General features: G+C 51.6%; 1 protein-coding gene across 7 annotated transcripts in view; it reads left to right on the top strand.

The window, feature by feature from the left end:
* The window catches only part of LOC119955427 (zinc finger protein DPF3-like), a 402,756-nt gene that overhangs the window by 241,645 nt on the left and 139,832 nt on the right, over window positions 1–21,279 (top strand). For 6 of the 7 annotated variants that reach the window (XM_038781601.1, XM_038781620.1, XM_038781583.1 and 3 more), the window contains 2 exons: window positions 11,879–12,007; window positions 13,791–13,958. In XM_038781601.1, the coding sequence (XP_038637529.1) occupies window positions 11,879–12,007; window positions 13,791–13,958 (297 nt within the window). Of the gene's footprint in view, window positions 1–11,878; window positions 12,008–13,790; window positions 14,780–21,279 lie in introns of all 7 variants that reach the window. The other variant, XR_005458471.1, reaches the window with a different exon arrangement.

Below are 21,279 nucleotides of genomic sequence, written 5' to 3'. Positions count from 1 at the left end.
CTGACCTCATTACAACCTTGGTTGAAACGTGGACAAAATAGCTGAACTCCAAGGTGAACTGCTTTTGACATCGATCATTTGACCCAGTGTGGCATCACAGAGCCTCAGCAAAATTCATGTCAATGTAAATCAAGGGAAAACACTTCATTAAAATATAAGCGAAATACTGCAGATTCTGGAAATCTGAAACAAAAACAGAAAACTTTGAACAAACCCAGTGGGTCTGGCAGCATCCATGGAGAGAAAAACAGACACAACTTTGTGAATCCTTCTACAGAACAATCCATTGTTTGGAACCATATGCAGTATAAAAGAAAGTGGTTATTGGAGGTCAATCATCTGAGTCCTGGAATATTGCTGCAGAAGTTCTTCAGGGTGGTATCCCAGGCTCAACCACGTTCAATGTTTCATCAATGACCTTCCTTCCATCAAAGATCAGAAGTGCGATGCGCTATCATTCGCGAACAATGTTCAGCACCATTTTCTAACAATCGTTATTGTCACAAATAGGCTTTCATTAACAGTGCAATGAAGTTTCTGTGAAAAGCCCCAGTGGCTACAGTCTGGCACCTGTTCAGGTACACATGGAGAATTCAGAATGTCCAAATTACTTAAGAACATGTCTTTCGGGACTTGTGGGACGAAACCAGAGCGCCCAAAGGAAAACCGCGCAGACACGGGGAGAACGTGCTGACTCCGCACAGAGAGCGACCCAAGACGGGAATCGAACCTGGGACCGTGGTGCTGTGAAGCAACAGTGCTAACCACTGTGCTACCGTGCCACCCATGCATTTGCCATAGCACCCATACTTTGCCTGGGTGAGTGCTGCTCCAAAAACATTCAAGGCTGACATCACCCAACCCAAAGCAGTCTGCTTGACTGTTACTACTGCCATGGCAATAAATGTTCACTCCCTGCAACACCAATGCACAGCAGCAGTAGTGTGTACCATCTTCAAGAAGCAAGTAGCAAAGAGACTTCCGGTGGCGGCAATGCGGAGCTAAGCCGCACGTTCGGCAGCTCCCGCTATCGTAGGACTTTTGGGCTCTTTTAAGGGCCCTAAACGGCGCTGGTTCAACGATTCCCGGTGTGTGAAGGGGTCTGGAGTAATACCCCCCGGGATTTATGGTGCGGACCCGGAGTGGGACGAGTAAAAAAACGGCAGCAGCTCCCCTGGAAAAGCGGGGGAAGGTGGACAAAATGGCAGCCGGTGGAGCCCCCGAGGAGTGGAGGCAGTGGGCGCAGGAGCAGCAGGCGGCCCTTCTGCGCTACTTTACGGAGCTGAAAGTGGAGTTGCTGGACTCTTTGAAGGTTACTACAAGTAAGCTGCTGGAGACCCAGACAACCCAGGGTGCAGCGATCCTTGAGGCGCTCCACGAAAAGTGGCAAGATTGTTTTGAGGAGATGGAGTTTTGGTCAAGGAGGAAGAACTTGTGGCTCCTGGGCCTCGCGGAGGGGCTGGAGGGGTTGGACCTGCCGGCTTATGTGGCCGTGATGCTGAACTCGCTGGTGGGGGCAGGATCTTTCCATCTGCCCCTGGAGCTGGAGGGGGCCCACAGAGTACTGGCCAGGCGGCGTAAGGCGAATGAACCCCCCACGGGCGGTGCTGGTGCGGTTCCATCGGTTCAGTGACCGGGAGTGTGTGCTGCGATGGGCCAAAAAGGTGAGGAGCAGCAAGTGGGAGAATTCGTTAGTGCACATCTACCAGGACTGGAGTGCGGAGGTGGCTAAGCGGAGGGCCGGGTTCAATCGGACGAAGGCGGTGCTCCACAGCAGGCAGGTGAAATTCGGCATGCTGCCGCCTGCGCACTTGTGGGTCACCTACAAGGACCGGCATTGGGGACTGGGGCTGTGGTGTTTTTTTGTATCACTGCTGTTGCTGGCTATTCTGGTTTTTTTTTCTGCTTTCGGATGGTGTTGGTTATGGTTTTGTGTTTCAAGGGGGGTGTTGGGGGTCTGTTTTTTGTACGGGGTTGGTGGATGAGTTGGGACTGCTATTTGGGAGCTGCGTTGAGGGGGTGGGGTGGGGCAGTGTGAAAGCGCGGGCTTTCCTCTGGTTTCCCGCGCTGCGGGACGAGGGGGTGGACCTGGAGGCAAGGGGCGTAGATATCAGTTCCGTTTTCCCACGCTGGAGCGGTGCCAAGGCGCTGCTGCGGAGGGGGGGTGGGGGTGACCCCATATCGGGAGGGGTCGGAGTTAGGGCGGGAGCTGCCGGGGTCAGCAGAAGTCAGCTGGCTCACAGGAGTACTATGGAGGGAGTGTCGTGGCTAGGAGGGGTCCTAGCCTGGGGCGGGGGGGGAGGGGGGGGGGGGAATACCGGGTTGCTACTGGAATGGCCAGGGAGGAGCTGGTGCAGGTCGGGGGGGTCGGGGTGAGGTTCTATCACCATGGGAAACGGGCCGAGTGGGGGGTGCTGGCCAGGGGCGAGCAGTCGATGGGCTATGGCTAGTTGGCGGGGGAGGGGGGGGGGGGGGGGGGGCGGGGTGCCCCCTGATCCGGCTGATCACGTGGAACTTGAGGGGGTTGAATGGGCCGGTTAAGGGGACCCGGGTGTTTTCGCATCTGAAGGGGCTGAAGGCGGACGTGGCCATGCTTCAGGAGACTCACCTGAAGGTGGCGGACCAGGTTCGTCTGAGGAAGGGGTGGGTGGGGCAAGTTTTCCATTCAAGGCTCGACTCGAAGAACCGGGGGGTGGCGATCTTGGTGGGGAAGAGGGTGGTGTTTGAGGCGTCTGAGGTGGTGGCTGATCGTGGCGGCAGTTATGTGATGGTGAGCGGTAAGCTGCAGGGGGAGAGGGTGGTGTTGGTAAATGTATATGCCCCAAATTGGGATGATGCTGGTTTCATGAAGCATATGTTGGGCCGCATTTCTGACCTGGAGGCAGGGGGCCTGATCATGGGGGGGGACTTCAATACGGTGCTGGATCCCCCACTGGATCGTTCTAGTTCTAGGATGGGCAGGAGGCCAGCGGCGGCCAAGGTGTTGAGGGGGTTTATGGACCAGATGTGAGGGGTGGATCCGTGGAGGTTTGGGAGGCCGAGGGCTCGGGAGTATTCTTTTTTCTCCCACATGCACAGGGTTTATTCCCGTATTGATTTTTGTCCTGAGTAAGGGGCTGGTCCCGAGGGTGGAAGATGCCGAATATTCTGCTATAGCGATTTCGCACCATGCTCCGCATTGGGTGGATATGGAGATGGGGGAGGTGCGGGACCAGCGCCCGCTTTGGCGTCTGGACGTGGGGTTGTTGGCTGATGAGGAGGTGTGTAGGAGGGTCCGGGGATGTATTGAGAGGTACCTCGAGGCCAATGATACTGGGGAGGTCCGAGTGGGGATGGTGTGGGAGGCTCTGAAGGCGGTGATTAGGGGGGAGCTGATTTCCATCTGAGCCCATAGGGAGAGGGGGTAGAGGAGGGAGAGGGAGAGACTGGTGGGGGAGCTGCTGAGTGTAGGTAGGAGGTATGCGGTGGCCCGGAGGAGGGACTGTTGGGGGAGCGGCGTAGCCTGCAGGCTAAGTTTGATTTACTGACCACCAGAAAGGCGGAGACACAGTGGAGGAAGGCGCAGGGAGCTGTCTACGAATATGGAGAGAAGGCGAGCAGGATGCTGGCGCATTGCTCCGCAGGCAAGACGCGGCTAGGGAGATTGGTGGAGTGAAGGATAGGGGTGGGAATGTGGTGATGAAGGGGGTAGAGTCTTCAGGGGTCTTCAGGGACTTAGAACATAGAACATAGAACAGTACAGCACAGAACAGGCCCTTCAGCCCTCGATGTTGTGCCGAGCAATGATCACCCCACTTAAACCCACGTAACCCGTAACCCAACAATCCCCCCATTAACCTTACACTACGGGCAATTTAGCATGGCCAATCCACCTAACCCGTACATCTTTGGACTGTGGGAGGAAACCGGAGCACCCGGAGGAAACCCACGCACACACGGGGAGGACGTGCAGACTCCACACAGACAGTGACCCAGCCGGGAATCGAACCTGGGACCCTGGAGCTGTGAAGCATTGATGCTAACCACCATGCTACCGTGAGCCACTTCTACAGGGAACTGTACTGGTTGGAACCGCCGGTGGTGGTGGGGGGGGGGGATGGGGGGGGTGGTGGAATGGAGAGCTTTTTGAACAGGCTGCGATTTCCAAGGGTGCAGGAGGAGCAGGTGGAGGGACTGGGGGTGCCGATCGAGTTGGAGGAGCTGGTTAGAGGGATTGGCCGGGGGAGGCGCCGGGACCGGATGGGTTCCCGGTTGAATTTTATAAAAAATATACGGACCTGCTGGGCCCCTGCTGGTTCGGACCTTTAACGAGGCATGGGAGGGGGAGTTTTGCCCCCGATGATGTCACGGGCGCTGATTTCCCTGATCCTGAAGCGAGATAAGGACCCCCTGCAGTGTGGACCATATAGGCCAATTTCACTGTTGAACGTGGACGCCAAGTTGCTGGCAAAGATCTTGGCCACTAGAATAGAGGACTGGGTGCCGGGGGTGGTACATGAAGATCAAACGGGTTTTGTGAAGGGGGGGCAGCTGAACACTAATGTGTGAAGGCTGCTAAATGTGATAATGATGCCGGCAGCAGAAGGAGAGGCGGAGATTGTGGTGGCATTTGATGCGGAGAAGGCCTTTGATAGGGTTGAGTGGGGGTACTTGTGGGAGGTGTTAGAGAGGTTCGGGTTTGGGGAGGGGTTTATTAAATGGGTGAGGTTGCTGTACGAGTCCCCGATGGAGAGTGCAGCGACAAATGGGACGAGGTCCGAGTACCTCAGGATCTACCGTGGGACGAGTACCTCAGGCTCTACCGTCCCCCTTGCTTTTTGCATTGGCAATTGAGCCTCTGGCCATGGCGCTAAGGGAGTCGAGGAGGTGGAGGGGTTTGGTGCGGGGTGGGGAGGAGCACCGAGTGTCACTTTATGCAGATGACTTGTTGCTGTATGTAGCAGACCCGGTGGGGGGAATGCCGGAGGTGATGGAGATTCTTGCTGAGTTTGGGAGTTTCTCGGGCTACAAGTTGAACCTGAGCATGATCGAGCTGTTTGTTGTACACCTGGGAGATCAGGAGGAGGGGATTGGTAGGCTCCCGCTAAAAAGGGCAGTGAGGAGTTTTAGGTACCTGGGGGTTCAGCTGGCTAGGAGTTGGGGGACTTTGTATAAGCTTAATTTTACTAGGTTGGTGGAGCAGATGGAGGAGGAGTTTAAAAGGTAGGACATGCTGCCGCTGTCGTTGGCGGGTAGAGTCCAGTCCGTTAAAATGACGGTGCTCCCGAGTTTTTTGTTTTTGTTCCAGTGCCTCCCCATTCTTATTTCGAGGGCCTTTTTCAGGAGGGTGAACAGCAGCATCACGGGATTTGTTTGGGTGCATGGAACTCCGAGGGTGAGGAGGGTTATTTTGGAGCGGGGCAGGGATAGAGCGGGGCTGGCGCTGCCCAACCTCTCTGGGTACTATTGGGTGGCTAATGTCTCGATGATATGCAAGTGGGTAATGGATGGGGAGGGGGCAGCATGGAAACGGATGGATGGAGGCAGCATGGCGGAGGATCTTGTTGCTATGGGAAGATGTGAGACACCCAAGCATGGAGACCTGGATCAATGACATGGCGGGATTCATTAAGCTGGAGAAGGTCAAATTCGTCCTGAGGGAGTCGGTACAAGGGTTCTTTAGGCGGTGGCAGCCTTTCCTTGTCTTTCTGGCTCAACGATAGGAAACTAAGTCAGCAGCAGCGGCAACCCGGGGGGGGGGGGGTTCAGGGGAGATTTGTTTATGTTAATTTAATTTATTTTAAATTTATTTTGTTGTTCATCGGGCTTGGGGGGTGGGGGGGGGGTTCGTGTTATGCATTGTTACGGGTCCGGGGGTTGTTTATTATTGTTATCTCCATCCTGTGGAGGCATGAGCCTGAAGGCACTCGTAACAGTGCCGTTGCCGCTCCCTCCAATGAGGTACACAACGAGCCCGGTGGTGGCGGCTACCCTCAAGATTTGGGGGCTGTGGAGGCGACACAGGGGGGAAGTGGGGGGCTCGGTGGAGGCCCCGCTGCGGGGGAACCACCGGTTTGTCCCAGGGAACATTGATGGCGAGTTCCATAAGGAAGTTGGGAGACCTGTTCATTGACGGGATGTTTGCTAGCCTGGGTGAGCTGGAGGAGAAGTTTGAGCTCCCCCCAGGGAATATGTTCAGGTACCTTCAGGTCAAGGCGTTTGCGAGGCGGCAGGTGGAGGGGTTCCCTTTGCTGCCCCCGTGGGGGGTAAGGGATAGGGTGCTTTCGGGGGTGTGGGTTGGGGATGGGAAGGTGTCTGACATTTACCAGGTGATGCAGGAGGTGGAGGAGGCGTCGGTAGGGGAGCTGAAGGCTAAGTGGGAAGTGGAGCTGGGGGAGCAGATTGAGGAGGGGACATGGGCGAATGCCCTGGAGAGGGTGAACTCCTCCTCTTCATGTGCGAGGCTTAGCCTCATCCAGTTTAAGGTACTGCACAGGGCTCATATGTCCGGGACGAGGATGAGCAGGTTTTTTGGGAGATTTTGGCGAGGACGGGAATCGCAGCGCACTAGTTGCCGGCCGCTGGCAGCAGCCCCCCCCCCCCGCTAGCAATTCTCCGGCCTGCGATGGGCCGAGCGGCTGGCCGTTTTAGGCCGGTCCTGCCGGGTCCAATAGACCTGGTACTTATCTGCAGGGCCTGACTCTGTGGGTGGCCTCCGGGGTCCTCAGTGGGGCACGGGGGGGATCTGGCCCAGTGGGGGTGCCCCAACGGTGGCCTGGCCCGCGATCGGGGCCCACTGATCCGCGGGTGGACATGTGCCGTGGGGGCACTCTTTCACTCCGACTGGCTGCTGTGAACCTCCACCATGGCCGGTGCAGAGATGAACCCCCCTGCGCATGCGATAGGATGACACCAGCACACGCTGGCGCTCCCGCGCATGCGCCAGCCGGCGGAGGCCCTTCCGCGCCTGTTGGCACGGCGAAAACCTCACCATGCCGGCCTAACCACTGAAGGGGCGGGCCGAAGGCGGAGTGGTTCACGCCACGCCTCGGCGCTGTGACCGCTCGCCCTGCTGGGTCGGGGAGAATCCCGCCTGTGATCTCTACCACTGAGAACGGACCCCCCCCCCCCCCCCAACCACCACCACCACTCACCATCCTGATATGGAACTATATCACCATTACTAAGTCAAAATCCTGGAACTCCCTTCCTAACAGCACTGTGGTGTACCTATATCACTTAACAGTACTACACCACTTGCAGCGACTTAAGAAGGTGCCTCACAACCAACTTCTCGAGGACAATTAGTGATGGGCAATTAAGTACTGGCCGAGCCAGTGACGTCCACATCATATGAATAATTTTTAAAAAAACGTTTGTCCATGCCTCACTGCTCTAAAGGGCGCTGCTGAGAACATGAGCCTGGTACTCACAAAGCTTTTATTTTTGGTTACCTTGCTATTGGGAACTCAGTTACTCAACTTTGGCATGACAGCTGCAGCCTTGGCATTCCTGGTGCTGATTTAGGCTGGTAATTGTCGATCCAAGGTTTGTGAAGCTGTCGTCGTGCAATCAAGCCATGTTTAACAAAGCATGGTGAGGCACATTCTATATTATGCCCTCCAATCGGAAAAACACATGTTTTGCACTAATTTACTGTGTCTTGTTGCCACTGCATCTTTAATCCCTTCCCAACAATGAGAACAACTTATATCATTTGAAAAGCATAATTTAATCTTTTAAAACATCCCAAGGTATTTCACAGGAACCTTATCAAACAACATTTAGCGCCAAGCTGCATTGGAAGGTATTGGAACCGGAGAAGAGTCTTAAATAAGGAAAGCGATACATAGATACATAGAACACACAATTCAGAAGGAGGCCATTCGGCCCATCGAGTCTGCACTCACCCACTTAAGACCTCACTCACTTCCACCCTATCCCCATAAACCACTAACTCTTAACCTTTTTGGACACTAAAGGAAATTTAGCATGGCCAATCCACCTAACCTTGCACGCCAGAGTAGAAATTCAAGAATAGTCAGAATGAATACGTGGCTTGAGAGATGGTGCAGGAGGGAGGGGTTCAGATTTTTGGGACATTGGAACCGGTTCTGGGGGTGGTGGGACCATTACAAATCAGATGGTCTACACCTGGGCAGCACTGGAACCAATGTCCTAGGGGGTGCTTTTGCTGACACTGTTGGGGAGGTTTTAAACTAATGTGGCAGGGGGATGGGAACCAGATTAGGAAGTTAGAGGTCAGTAATGAGGCAGCAACTAAAGCCAGTAAGGTACTAGATAATAAACTCAATGTGACTAAGGGGAAGAGTAGACAGGGAAGAGATGATGAATGCTAAGGGACAGGTGGTCTGAGGTGCATTTGTTTTAATGCGAGAAGTGCAGCAGGTAAGGCAGATGAACTTAGGGCTTGGATTAGTACCTGGGAATATGATGCTATTGGTATTACTGAGACTTGGTTGAGGGAAGGGCAGGACTGGCACCTAAATAACCCAGGGTATAGATGCTTCAGGAGGGATAGAGAGGGAGGTAGAAGGGGTGGAGGAGTTGCATTACTGGTCAGAGATGATATCACAGCTGTGATTAAGAAGGGCATGATGGTGAATTCGAGCACTGAGACAATATGGGTAGAGCTAAGAAATAGGAAGGGTGCAGTAACATTGTTGGGACTTTACTACAGGCCTCCCAAAAATGAGCATGAAGTAGAGGTACAAATATGTAGACAGATTATCAAAAAATGTAGGAGCAATAGGGTGGTTGTGATGGGAGATTTTAACTTCCCCAACATTGAATGGGACTCATGTAGTGTTGGAGGCGTAGATGGAGCAGAGTTTGTAAGGAGCATCCAGGAGAGTTTTTTAGAGCAGTATGTAAATAGTCCAACTCGGGAAGGGGCCATACTGGATCTGGTATTGGGGAATGATCCCGGCCAGGTGGTTGAAGTTTCAGTCGGTAATTACTTTGGGAATAGCGATCACAATTCTGTAAGTTTTAGAATACTCATGGACAAAGACGAGAGTGGTCCAAAAGGAAGAGTGCTAAATTGGGGAAGTCCAAGTATAACAAAATTCGGCAGGAGTTAGGGAATGTGGATTGGGAGCAGCTGTTTAAGGGAAAATCCACATTTGAAATGTGGGAGTCTTTTCAGGAAAGGTTGATTAGAGTGCAGGACAGACCTGTCCCTGTGAAAATGAGGGATAGAAATGGCAAGTTTAGGGAACCATGGATGACGGGTGGAATTGTGAGAGTAGCTAAAATGAAAAAGGCAGCATACATAAGATCTAAGCAACTTAAAACTGATGAAGCTTTGGAGGAATATCGGGAAAGTAGGACAAATCTCAAACGAGCAATAAAGAGGGCTAAAAGGGGTCATGAAATATCTTTGGCTAACGGTTAAGGAAAATCCCAAAGCCTTTTATTCGTACATAAGGAGCAAGAGGGTAACTAGAGAAAGGATTGGCCCACTCAAAGACAAAAGAGGGAATTTATGCGTGGAGTCAGAGGAAATGGGTGAGATTCTTAATGAGTACTTTGCATCGGTATTAACCAAGGAGAGGGACATGACGGATGTTGAGGATGGATGTTTAAATGCTCTAGGTCAAGTCGGCATAAGGAAGGGGGAAGTTTTGGGTGTTCTGAAAGGCATTAAGGTGGATAAGTCTCCAAGTCCGGATGGGATCTATCCCAGGTTACTGAGGGAAGCGAGGGACGAAATAGCTGGGGCCTTAACAGATATCTTTGCAGCATCCTTGAGCATGGGTGAGGTCCCAGAGGACTGGAGAATTGCTAATGTTATCCCTTTGTTTAAGAAGGGTAGCAGGGATGATCCAGGGAGACCTGTGAGTTTGACGTCAGTGGTCGGCAAACTGTTGGAGAAGATATTGAGGGATAGGATCTATTCACATTTGGAAGAAAATAGACTTATCAGTGATAGGCAGCATGGTTTTGTGCAGGGAAGGTCATGTCTTACAATCCTAATGGAATTGTTTGAGGAAATGACAAAGTTAATTGATGAGGGAAGGGCTGTAGATGTCATATCCATGGACTTCAGTAAGGCGTTTGATAAAGTTTCCCATGGCAGGTTGATGGAAAAAGTGAAGTCGTACAGGGTTCAGGGTGTACTAGCTAGATGGATAAAGAACTGGCTGGGCAACAGGAGACAGAGAGTAGACGTGGAAGGGAGTGTCTCAAAATGAAGAAGGGTGACTAGTGGTGTTCCACAGGGATCCGTGCTCGGACCACTGTCGTTTGTGATATACGTAAATGATCTGGACGAAGGTCTCGGTGGTCTGATTAGCAAGTTTGCAGATGATACTAAGATAAGTGGAGCTGCAGATAGCAAGGAGGACTGTCAGAGAACACAGCAGAGAATATAGATAGATTGGAGAGTTGGGCAGAGAAATGGCAGATGGCGTTCAATACAGGCAAATGCGAGGTGATGCATTTTGGAAGATCTAATTCAAGAGCGGACAATACGGTCAATGGAAGAGTCCTGGGGAAAACTGATGTACAGAGAGATCTGGGAGTTCAGGTACCCTGGCGGTGGCAACGCAGGTCAATAGAGTGGCCAAGAAGGCATACAGCATGCTTGCCTTCATCGGACGGGGTATTGAGTACAAGAGTCGGCAGGTCATGTTACAGTTGTATCGGACTTTGGTTAGGCCACATTTGGAATACTGCGTGCAGTTCTGGTCGCCACATTATCAGAAGGATGTGGATGCTTTAGAGAGGGTGCAGAGGAGGTTCACCAGGATGTTGCCTGGTCTGGTGGGTGCTAGCTATGAAGAAAGGTTGAGTAGATTAGGATTGTTTTCGTTGGAAAGAAGGAGGTTGATAGGGGAGATTGACGTCTACAAAATTATGAGAGGTATGGACAGGGTGGATAGCAACAAGCTTTTTCCAAGAGTGAGGATTTCAATTACAAGGGGGTCACGATTTCGAGGTGAGAGGGGAAAAGATTAAGGGAGATGTGCGTGGAAAGTTTTTTACGCAGAGGGTGGTGGGTGCCTGGAATGCTTTGGTAGAGCTGGGCACGATAGCATCATTTAAGATGTATCTAGACAGATGTATGAACGGGCGGGGAACAGAGGGACGTGGATCCTTGAAAAATAGGCGACAGGTTTAGATAAAGGATCTGGATCGGCGCAGGCAGGGAGGGCCGAAGGGCCTCTTCCTGTGCTGTAATTTTCTTTGTTGTTCTTTGTTCTGTGTCTTTGGACTGGAGGAAACCCACATGGGGAGAATGTGCTTCCTCCTCACAGACAGTGGCCCAGCAGGGAATCGAACCTGGGACCCTGGCGCGCTGTGAAGTCACAGTGCTAACCATGTGAGCTACCGTGCTGCCCAGAGAGGCAGTTGAGAGGCAGTGAAGTTTAAGGAGGGTATTTTGGAGTTTAGAATCTTAACAGTTGAAGACACGGTGGAACAATAGAAAAGAGGATGTACAAGGCCAAATTGGAGCGATACAGAGATCTTGGAAGGTTCTATGGTCAGAGGGATGACTGAGACAGTGACAGGTGAGGCTATGAAGGGATTTGAAAACAAAAATTAACATTTTCAAACCGATGCATTGCTAGGCCTGGAGCCAACGCAGGTCAACATACACATGTATGTTAGAAATCATCAATCAAAGAAAAGATCGACAAAAATGATTCTGTCAGTAATATACCTGCTTTTTGAGAAGCATGAAATGTGCAAGATTCAATAATCACTGTTTGTCACTTTAACTTTTCATGAGCTTGAGATGAAAATAAAGATGAATATATATTTTTTGGTGGGACAGGGTTCTCAATTGTTCTAATTGTAGATTTATAGTTCAATTTGGTAGTTAGTTGTTTGAGAACTTGCATTCTAACTTTATACCCATGTATTTACACAGCTCGGAAAGGCCCAGATGGCATGGTCATTTCCAATAATTACTGTGACTTCTGCCTCGGTGGGTTGAACATGAATAAAAAACCAGGCAGGGCTGAGGAGCTAGTCTCGTGCTCAGACTATGGAGTCTCTGGTAAGTGTATCCTTGGAATTCTATCAAATGATCAGAAGATGTAATCATTGAATTGATTTGAAATTGCAGCTGATTAGATCAGTTCTTGCATAGCGCTGCTGCTGCATTGTCAAAACATAAGTGATTCGTGCCTCGAAGAGTTATGTGCAGCTTTCTTAAAATTGGTGTGCCATAATGCACCACATCTATGAATTTTGAGTGTATTAGCGAGACAAGACTTTGCAAATAAGGAATATACAGTACTCGGAGCAAATTCAAATGATGCAAAATGAGAAAATTAAAGTTTGCAGATTGAGCTTTTTCTTAATGTAAGGATGAATACAAAAATACATTTTATAAATGTGTTGTTCCATAACTGATTTGTCAAATAACATTTTTTAACAAATAGAGATCAAATTTTGAAATTGCCAAATAATTTGTCATCACACTAATTCTGAGGTTAATGACTGTTAAACAGTTTGTGAAACTTTGACTCTGACTTGCTTTTTTTGTTAATTGGTAGAATACAAGATAATATAGAGCAAGGCATATGCAAGAATTCTGTTTCACTTGGTTTTTAAGCCCTGTTCCCTGTTATGAGACTGCCATCAGTGAAAATTGTAAGTTAATAAATAAGTACTTTAATATTGCAGCAAAGTTAATTCGAAAAGCAGTAATATTTTAAATTTGTGGATTATATTCTCCCAACTGTCTGTTCTGTTCAAACAAAACCAAGGCACTTCAATCGATATACAGATTTTCCTACTTTAAAATCTTCGCTACTCTCTGCCTTTCTCTCCTGCTCCGGTTTCCTCCCACAGTCCAAAGATGTGCGGGTTAGGTGGATTGGCCATGCTCAATTGCCCGTAGTGTCCTAAAAAAAAAATAAGGTTAAGTGGGGGGTTGTTGGGTTACGGGTATAGGGTGGATACGTGGGTTTGAGTAGGGTGATCATTGCTCGGCACAACATCGAGGGCCGAAGGGCCTGTTCTGTGCTGTACTGTTCTAAATCTAAATCTAAGTGCCTCAACTGTTCTGAAATATGTTTAACTCTTTCTACCATGTCTCCCTCCATAATATTATTTCTATATAAAGTCTAGTTTGAAACTGTAAGTATTTATGCAGCAAAACTGACTTTCCCTGGTTTCAAATATGCTTGTGTATTTGAAAAATAATGTGGTTAATTTCATTTCAGAGAATTGTCAGATTTTACTATTTGCTACCAAAGCAATTAAATTAAAAGGTGTTTGTTATAGAACATAGAACAGTACAGCACAGAACAGGCCCTTCGGCCCTCAATGTTATGTCGAGCCATGATCACCCTACTCAAACCCACGTATCCACCCTATACCCGTAACCCAACAACCCCCCCCCTTAACCTTACTTTTTATTAGGACACTATGGGTAATTTAGCATGGCAATCCACCTAACCCGCACATCTTTGGACTGTGGGAGGAAACCGGAGCACCCGGAGGAAACCCACGCACACAGGGGGAGGACATGCAGACTCCACACAGACAGTGACCCAGCCGGGAATCGAACCTGGGACCCTGGAGCTGTGAAGCATTTATGCTAACCACCATGCTACCCTGCTGCGTTATAATCTCTTGGTTTAATTTTAACCCTTTTGCTGACTGCTCAGTAGCAGGGTATGAGATTAAGACCTGAGGCTTGTTGCTAGCATGGATCTTGTATATTTTAGAGAAACGATAGATGATTGATTTTTATTTTTTATTTTTTTCATTTTGTGTGTGTGTGTATTGCTGAACCCATGTGCTGATATGTACGTCATCATGCATATTAGCTTATTTGGGACAAGGAATCGTAAATGATCTGGACTTACGCAGTGCAGAGGACTTGTTTGGTGCAACGTCTGAAAGTGATACTTCCACGTTTCATGGCTTTGATGACGATGATATCGATGAACTGCTATCAAATAAAAGTGTTAATTCGCCTGCTAGTGATGATGCAGGTAACAATTACAACAGCTAAATTGTGGAAATACCTGCTAGCGCACAAAAATAAACAAATTTGGGCGAGATTTAATGAACGACCTTGACAACAATGAAGTATTTTGTAGCCAAAAAGCTGCTGAATTCTAGACATATTTCAACATGAAACTGGGCTGTTAAAAATGAGCAGAGTTAATGCTTTCATTTGTTCATCAGTAAGCAAGAGAATCTCTAACTTTGAAGATGATCAGGATTACTTTTGGATCATGATTGTGTGTGTTTCAATAACAAAGGAGACATTTGACTGACCTCTGCCTTACTGAGTGAATGAGGGACAAAGGGACCTGACGTATTGTGAGCGACACCGCTGAACTAAATGGACTTGCCTTTACAAAGTACAATAGCTTTAAGTCAACTAGCTCCCTCCAGCAGGCAAAGTTGTCTTAACCTACTTTTGCCATGCACATGACGTCGAAGCTCCATGCGAGTGACCTCCAGACTCCATTCTACGCCATTTGCACCTGCGGCTCTAAGATTTAGTAGCAATGAAATTCGCTGTACAATGAACTGAAGGAAGTGGAGTTGATAAAAAAGACAAGTTTAAAATTTTTGAAGGAAACTAAAACTGTGCCTGTCACTTCTGGGATTTGTACCTTTTTTGTTGAGTTTTATTTTGGTCAGCTGACTTGCTCATCTGCTGCTAAAAATGCTAACACATTCTGATTGCATCTGATGAAGAAACCACATCAGTAGACATGTGTTCTGATGGCAGAAATAAAATGATAGCAGCACCTTTTTTCATCCTGTTAATTTAAAAGGAGACCCTCCATTACATTTCAAGGTATGTAGAACATAGAACATAGAACATAGAACACTACAGCGCAGTACGGGCCCTTCGGCCCTCGATGTTGCGCCGACCTGTGAAACCATCTGAAGCCTATCTGACCTACACTATTCCATTTTCATCCATATGTCTATCCAGTGACCACTTAAATGCCCTTAAAGTTGGCGAGTCTACTACTGTTGCAGGCAGGGCGTTCCACACCCCTACTACTCTCGGAGTAAAGAAACTGCCTCTGACATCTGTCCTATATCTACCACCCCTCAATTTAAAGCTATGTCCCCTCGTGTTGGTCATCACCATCCGAGGAAAAAGACTCTCACTGTCCACCCTATCTAACCCTCTGACTATCTTATATGTCTCTATTAAGTCACCTCTCAGCCTTCTCCTCTCTAACGAAAACAACCTCAATTCCCTGAGCCTTTCCTCGTAAGACCTTCCCTCCATACCAGGCAACATCCTAGTAAATCTCCTCTGAACCCTTTCCAAAGCTTCCACATCCTTCCTATAATGTGGTGACCAGAACTGCACGCAGTACTCCAGGTGTGGCCGCACCAGAGTTATGTACAGCTGCAGCATGACCCTGTGGTTCCGAAACTCAATCCCCCTGCTTATAAAGGCTAGCACACCATATGCCTTCTTAACAGCCCTATTAACCTGGGTGGCAACTTTCAAGGATTTATGTACCTGGATGCCGAGATCTCTCTGTTCATCTACACTACCAAGAATCTTGCCATTAGCCCAGTACTCTGCATTCCTGTTACTCCTTCCAAAGTGAACCACCTCACACTTTTCCGCATTAAACTCCATCTGCCACCTCTCAGCCCAGCTCTGCAGCTTATCTATGTCCCTCTGTATCCTATAACATCCTTCAGCACTATCCACAACTCCACCGACCTTCGTGTCATCTGCAAATTTACTAACCCATCCTTCTACACCCTCTTCCAGGTCATTTATAAAAATGACAAACAGCAGTGGCCCCAAAACAGATCCTTGCGGTACACCACTAGTAACTGAACTCCAGGATGAACATTTGCCATCAACCACCACCCTCTGTCTTCTTTCAGCTAGCCAATTACTGATCCAAACCGCTAAATCACCTTCAATTCCATACTTCCTTATTTTCTGCAATAGCCTACCGTGGGGAACCTTATCAAACGCCTTACTGAAATCCATATACACCACATCAACAGCTTTACCCTGATCCACCTGTTTGGTCACCTTCTCAAAAAACTCAATAAGGTTTGTGAGACATGACCTACCCTTCACAAAACCGTGTTGAGTATCGCTAATCAACTTGTTCTTTTCAAGATGATTATAAACCCTATCTCTTATAACCTTTTCCAACATTTTACCCACAACCGAAGTAAGGCTCACAGGTCTATAATTACCAGGGTTGTCTCTACTCCCCTTCTTGAACAAGGGGACAACATTTGCTATCCTCCAGTCTTCCGGCACTATTCCTGTCGACAAAGACGACATAAATATCAAGGACAAAGGCTCTGCAATCTCCTCCCTGGCTTCCCAGAGAATCCTAGGATAAATCCCATCTGGCCCAGGGGACTTATCTATTTTGACATTTTCTAAAATTGCTAACACCTCCTCCTTTTGAACCTCAATTCCATCTAGCCTGGTCGACTGAACCTGAGTGTTCTCCTCGACAACATTGTCTTTCTCCAGTGTAAACACTGACGAAAAATATCCATTTAATGCTTCCCCTATCTCCTCTGATTCCACATACAACTTTCCACTACTATCCTTGATTGGCCCTAATCTTACTCGAGTCATTCTTTTGTTCCTGATATACCTATAGAAAGCCTTAGGGTTTTCCTTGATCCTATCCGCCAACGACTTTTCGTGTCCTCTCCTCGCTCTTCTTAACTCTCCCTTTAGGTCCTTCCTGGCTAACTTGTAACTCTCAAGTGCCCTAACTGAGCCTTCATGTCTCATCCGAACATAAGCCTTCTTCTTCCTCTTGACAAGTGCTTCAACTTCCTTAGTAAACCACGGTTCCCTTGCTCGACAACTTCCTCCCTGCCTGACAGGTACATACTTATCAAGGACACGCAGTAGCTGTTCCTTGAAAAAGCTCCACATTTCGATTGTACCCATCCCCTGCAGTTTCCTTCCCCATCCTATATCTCCTAAATCTTGCCGAATAGCATCATAATTGCCTTTCCCCCAGCTATAATTCTTGCCTTGCGATATATACCTATCCCTGCCCATTGCTAAAGTAAACATAACCGAGTTGTGATCACTATCACCAAAGTGCTCACCTACATCTAAATCTAACACCTGGCCGGGTTCATTACCCAGTACCAAATCCAATGTGGCCTCGCCCCTTGTTGGTCTGTCTACATACTGTGTCAGAAAACCCTCCTGCACACACTGGACAAAAACTGACCCATCTATAGTACTCGAACTATAGTATTTCCAGTCAATATTTGGAAAGTTAAAGTCCCCCATAACAACTACCCTGTTACTCTCGCTCCTGTCAAGAATCATCTTTGCAATCCTTTCCTAGACATCTCTGGGACTATTCGGAGGTCTATAGACAACTCCCAACAGGGTGACCTCTCCTCTACTGTTCCTAATGTGTGCAAAGTTTTTGTTTTGACTCACTTCTAAGCAAAAAAGTGTTCTGAAGAATAGCATGATATGCAGTAATGGCTTTTTGCTCTCTTGGTGTAACTCGTGTGGGACGGGCAGGTTGGGGTAACCCTGTGGGCCGGGCAGGTTGGTGTAACACTGTGGGCCGGGGAGGTTGGTGTAACCCTGTGGGCCAGGCAGGTTGGTGTAACCCTGTGGGTCAGGCAGGTTGGTGTGACCCTGTGGGCCGGGCAGGTTGGTGTAACACTGTGGGCCGGGCAGGTTGGTGTAACCCTGTGGGCCAGGCTGTTGGTGTGACCCTGTGGGTCAGGCAGGTTGGTGTAATCTCCTCTGGGCCAGTTAGGTTGGTGTAACCCTGTGGGCCGGGCAGGTTGGTGTAACCCCTGTGGGCCGGGCCGGTTGGTGTAACCCTGTGGGCCAGGCAATTGGTGTGACCCTGTGCGCTGGGCAGGTTGGTGTAATCCTGTGGGTCAGGCAGGTTGGTGTAACCCTGTGCGCCGGGCAGGTTGGTGTAACCCTGTGGGTCAGGCAGGTTGGTGTAACCCCTGTGGGCCAGGCTGTTGGTGTGACCCTGTGGGTCAAGCAGGTTGGTGTAATCCCATCTGGGCCAGTTAGGTTGGTGTAACCCTGTGGGCTGGGCAGGTTGGTGTAACCCCTGTGGGCCGGGCAGGTTGGTGTGACCCTGTGGGCCAGGCAGGTTGGTGTAACCCCTGTGGGCCGGGCAGGTTGGTGTAACCCTGTGGGCCGGGCAGGTTGGTGTAACCCCTGTGGGCCGGGCAGGTTGGTGTAACCCCCTCTGGGCGGGACAGGAGGTTGGTGTAACCCCTGTGGGACGGGCAAGTTGGTGTAACACTGGGCCGGGTAGGTTGGTGTAACCCTGTGGGCCAGGCAGGTTGGTGTAACCCTGTGGGCCGGTCAGTTGGTGTGACCCCTGTGGCCCGGGCAGGTTGGTGTGACCCTGTGGGCTGGGCAGGTTGGTGTAACCCCTGTGGGCCGGGCAGGTTGGTGTGACCCTGTGGGCCGGGCAGGTTGGTGTAACCCTCTGGGCCGGGCAGGTTGGTGTAACCCCTGTGGGCTGGGAAGGTTGGTGTAACCCCTGTGGGCCAGGCAGGTTGGTGTAACCCCTGTGGGCCGGGCAGGTTGGTGCAGCCCTCTGGGCCGGGCAAGTTGGTGTAACCCCTGTGGGCTGGGAAGGTTGGTGTAACCCCTGTGGGCCAGGCAGGTTGGTGTAACCCCTGTGGGCCGGGCAGGTTGGTGCAGCCCTCTGGGCCGGGCAGGTTGGTATAACCCCTGTGGGCCAGGCAGGTTGGTGTAATCCCTCTGGGCTGGGCAGGTTGGTGTGACCCTGTGGGCCGGGCAGGTTGGTGTAACCCCGTGGGCCGGGCAGGTTGGTGTAATCCCCTCTGGGCTGGGCAGGTTGGTGTAACCCTGTGGGCCGGGCAGGTTGGTGTAATCCCCTCTGAGCTGGGCAGGTTGGTGTAACCCTGTGGGCCGGGCAGGTTGGTGTAACCCCTGTGGGCCGGGCAGGTTGGTGTACCCCCTGTGGGCCGGGCAGGTTGGTGTGACCCTGTGGGCCAGGCAGGTTGGTGTAACCCCTGTGGGCCAGGCAGGTTGGTGTAACCCCTGTGGGCCAGACAGGTTGTTGTAACCCCTGTGGACCGGGCAGGTTGGTGTGACCCTCTCTGGGCTGGTCAGGTTGGTGTAACCCCCTCTGGGCTGGGCAGGTTGGTGTAACCCCTGTGGGCCGGGCAGGTTGGTGTAACCCTGTGGGCCGGGCAGGTTGGTGTAACCCTCTCTGGGCTGGCAGGTTGGTGTGACCCTGTGGGCCGGGCAGGTTGGTGTGACCCCTGTGCGCCGGGCAGGTTGGTGTAACCCTGTGGGCCGGGCACGCTGGTGTAACCCCTGTGGGCCGGGCAGGTTGGTGTAACCCCCTCTGGGCTGGGCAGGAGGTTGGTGTGACCCTCTGGGCCGGGCACGTTGGTGTAACCCCTGTGGGCTGGGCAGGTTGGTGTAACCCCCTCTGGGCTGGGCAGGAGGTTGGTGTGACCCTGTGGGCTGGGCAGGTTGGTGTAACCCCTGTGGGCCGGGCAGGTTGGTGTGACCCTGTGGGCCAGGCAGGTTGGTGTAACCCCTGTGGGCCGGGCAGGTTGGTGTAACCCTGTGGGCCGGGCAGGTTTGTGTAACCCCTGTGGGCTGGGCAGGTTGGTGTAACCCCCTCTGGGCGGGACAGGAGGTTGGTGTAACCCCTGTGGGACGGGCAAGTTGGTGTAACACTGGGCCGGGTAGGTTGGTGTAACCCTGTGGGCCAGGCAGGTTGGTGTAACCCCTGTGGGCCGGGAAGGTTGGTGTGACCCTGTGGGCCGGGCAGGTTGGTGTGACCCTGTGGGCTGGGCAGGTTGGTGTAACCCCTGTGGGCCGGGCAGGTTGGTGTGACCCTGTGGGCCGGGCAGGTTTGTGCAATCCCCTCTGGGCCGGGCAGGTTGGTGTAACCCCTGTGGGCTGGGCAGGTTGGTGTAACCCCTGTGGGCCAGGCAGGTTGGTGTAACCCCTGTGGGCCGGGCAGGTTGGTGCAGCCCTCTGGGCCGGCAGGTTGGTGTAACCCCTGTGGGCTGGGAAGGTTGGTGTAACCCCTGTGGGCCAGGCAGGTTGGTGTAACCCCTGTGGGCCGGGCAGGTTGGTGCAGCCCTCTGGGCCGGGCAGGTTGGTATAACCCCTGTGGGCCAGGCAGGTTGGTATAACCCCTGTGGGCCAGGCAGGTTGGTGTAACTCCTGTGGGCCAGGCAGGTTGTTGTAACCCCCGTGGGCCGGGCAGGTTGGTGTGACCCTCTCTGGGCTGGTCAGGTGGGTGTAACCCCCTCTGGGCTCGGCAGGTTGGTGTAACCCTGTGGGCCGGGCAGGTTGGTGTAACCCCGTGGGCCAGGCAGGTTGGTGTAACCCCTGTGTGTCGGGCAGGTTGGTGTAATCCCCTCTGGGCTGGGCAGGTTGGTGTAACCCCGTGGGCCGGGCAGGTTGGTGTAACCCCTGTGTGTCGGGCAGGTTGGTGTGACCCCTGTGGGTCGGGCAGGTTGGTGTGACCCCTGTGGGCCGGGCAGGTTGGTGTGACCCCTGTGGGCTGGGCAGGTTTGTGTACCCCCTGTGGCCAGGGCAGGTTGGTGTAACCCCTGTGGGCCGGGCCGGATGGTGTAACCCTGTGGGCTGGGCAATAGGTGTGACCCTGTGGGCCAGGCAATAGGTGTGACCCTGTGGGCTGGCAGGTTGGTGTAACCCTGTGGGCCAGGCAGGTTGGTGTGACCCTCTCTGGGCTGGTCAGGTTGGTGTAACCCCCTCTGGGCTGGGCAGGTTGGTGTAATCCTGTGGGCCGGGCAGGTTGGTGTAACCCCTGTGGGCCGGGCAGGTTGGTGTAACCTGTGGGCCGGGCAGGTTGGTGTAAACCTCTCTGGGCTGGGCAGGTTGGTGTGACCCTGTGGGCCAGGCAGGTTGGTGTAACCCTGTGGGCCGGGCAGGTTGGTGTAATCCCCTCTGGGCTGGGCAGGTTGGTGTGACCCTGTGGGTCGGGCAGGTTGGTGTAACCCTGTGGGCCGGGCAGGTTGGTGTAATCCCCTCTGAGCTGGGCAGGTTGGTGTAACCCTGTGGGCCGGGCAGGTTGGTGTAACCCTGTGGGCCGGGCAGGTTGGTGTAACCCCTGTGGGCCGGGCAGGTTGGTGTGACCCTGTGGGCCAGGCAGGTTGGTGTAACCCCTGTGGGCCAGGCAGGTTGGTGTAACCCCTGTGGGCCAGGCAGGTTGTTGTAACCCCTGTGGGCCGGGCAGGTTGGTGTGACCCTCTCTGGGCTGGTCAGGTTGGTGTAACCCCCTCTGGGCTGGGCAGGTTGGTGTAACCCCGTGGCCGCAG

This window comes from Scyliorhinus canicula, chromosome 2 (genome assembly GCF_902713615.1).
Source record: "Scyliorhinus canicula chromosome 2, sScyCan1.1, whole genome shotgun sequence".
Lineage (NCBI taxonomy): Eukaryota > Metazoa > Chordata > Chondrichthyes > Carcharhiniformes > Scyliorhinidae > Scyliorhinus > Scyliorhinus canicula.
The sequence above is the reverse complement of the archived record's forward strand: the minus strand, read 5'-3'. Positions and strand labels throughout refer to the sequence as shown.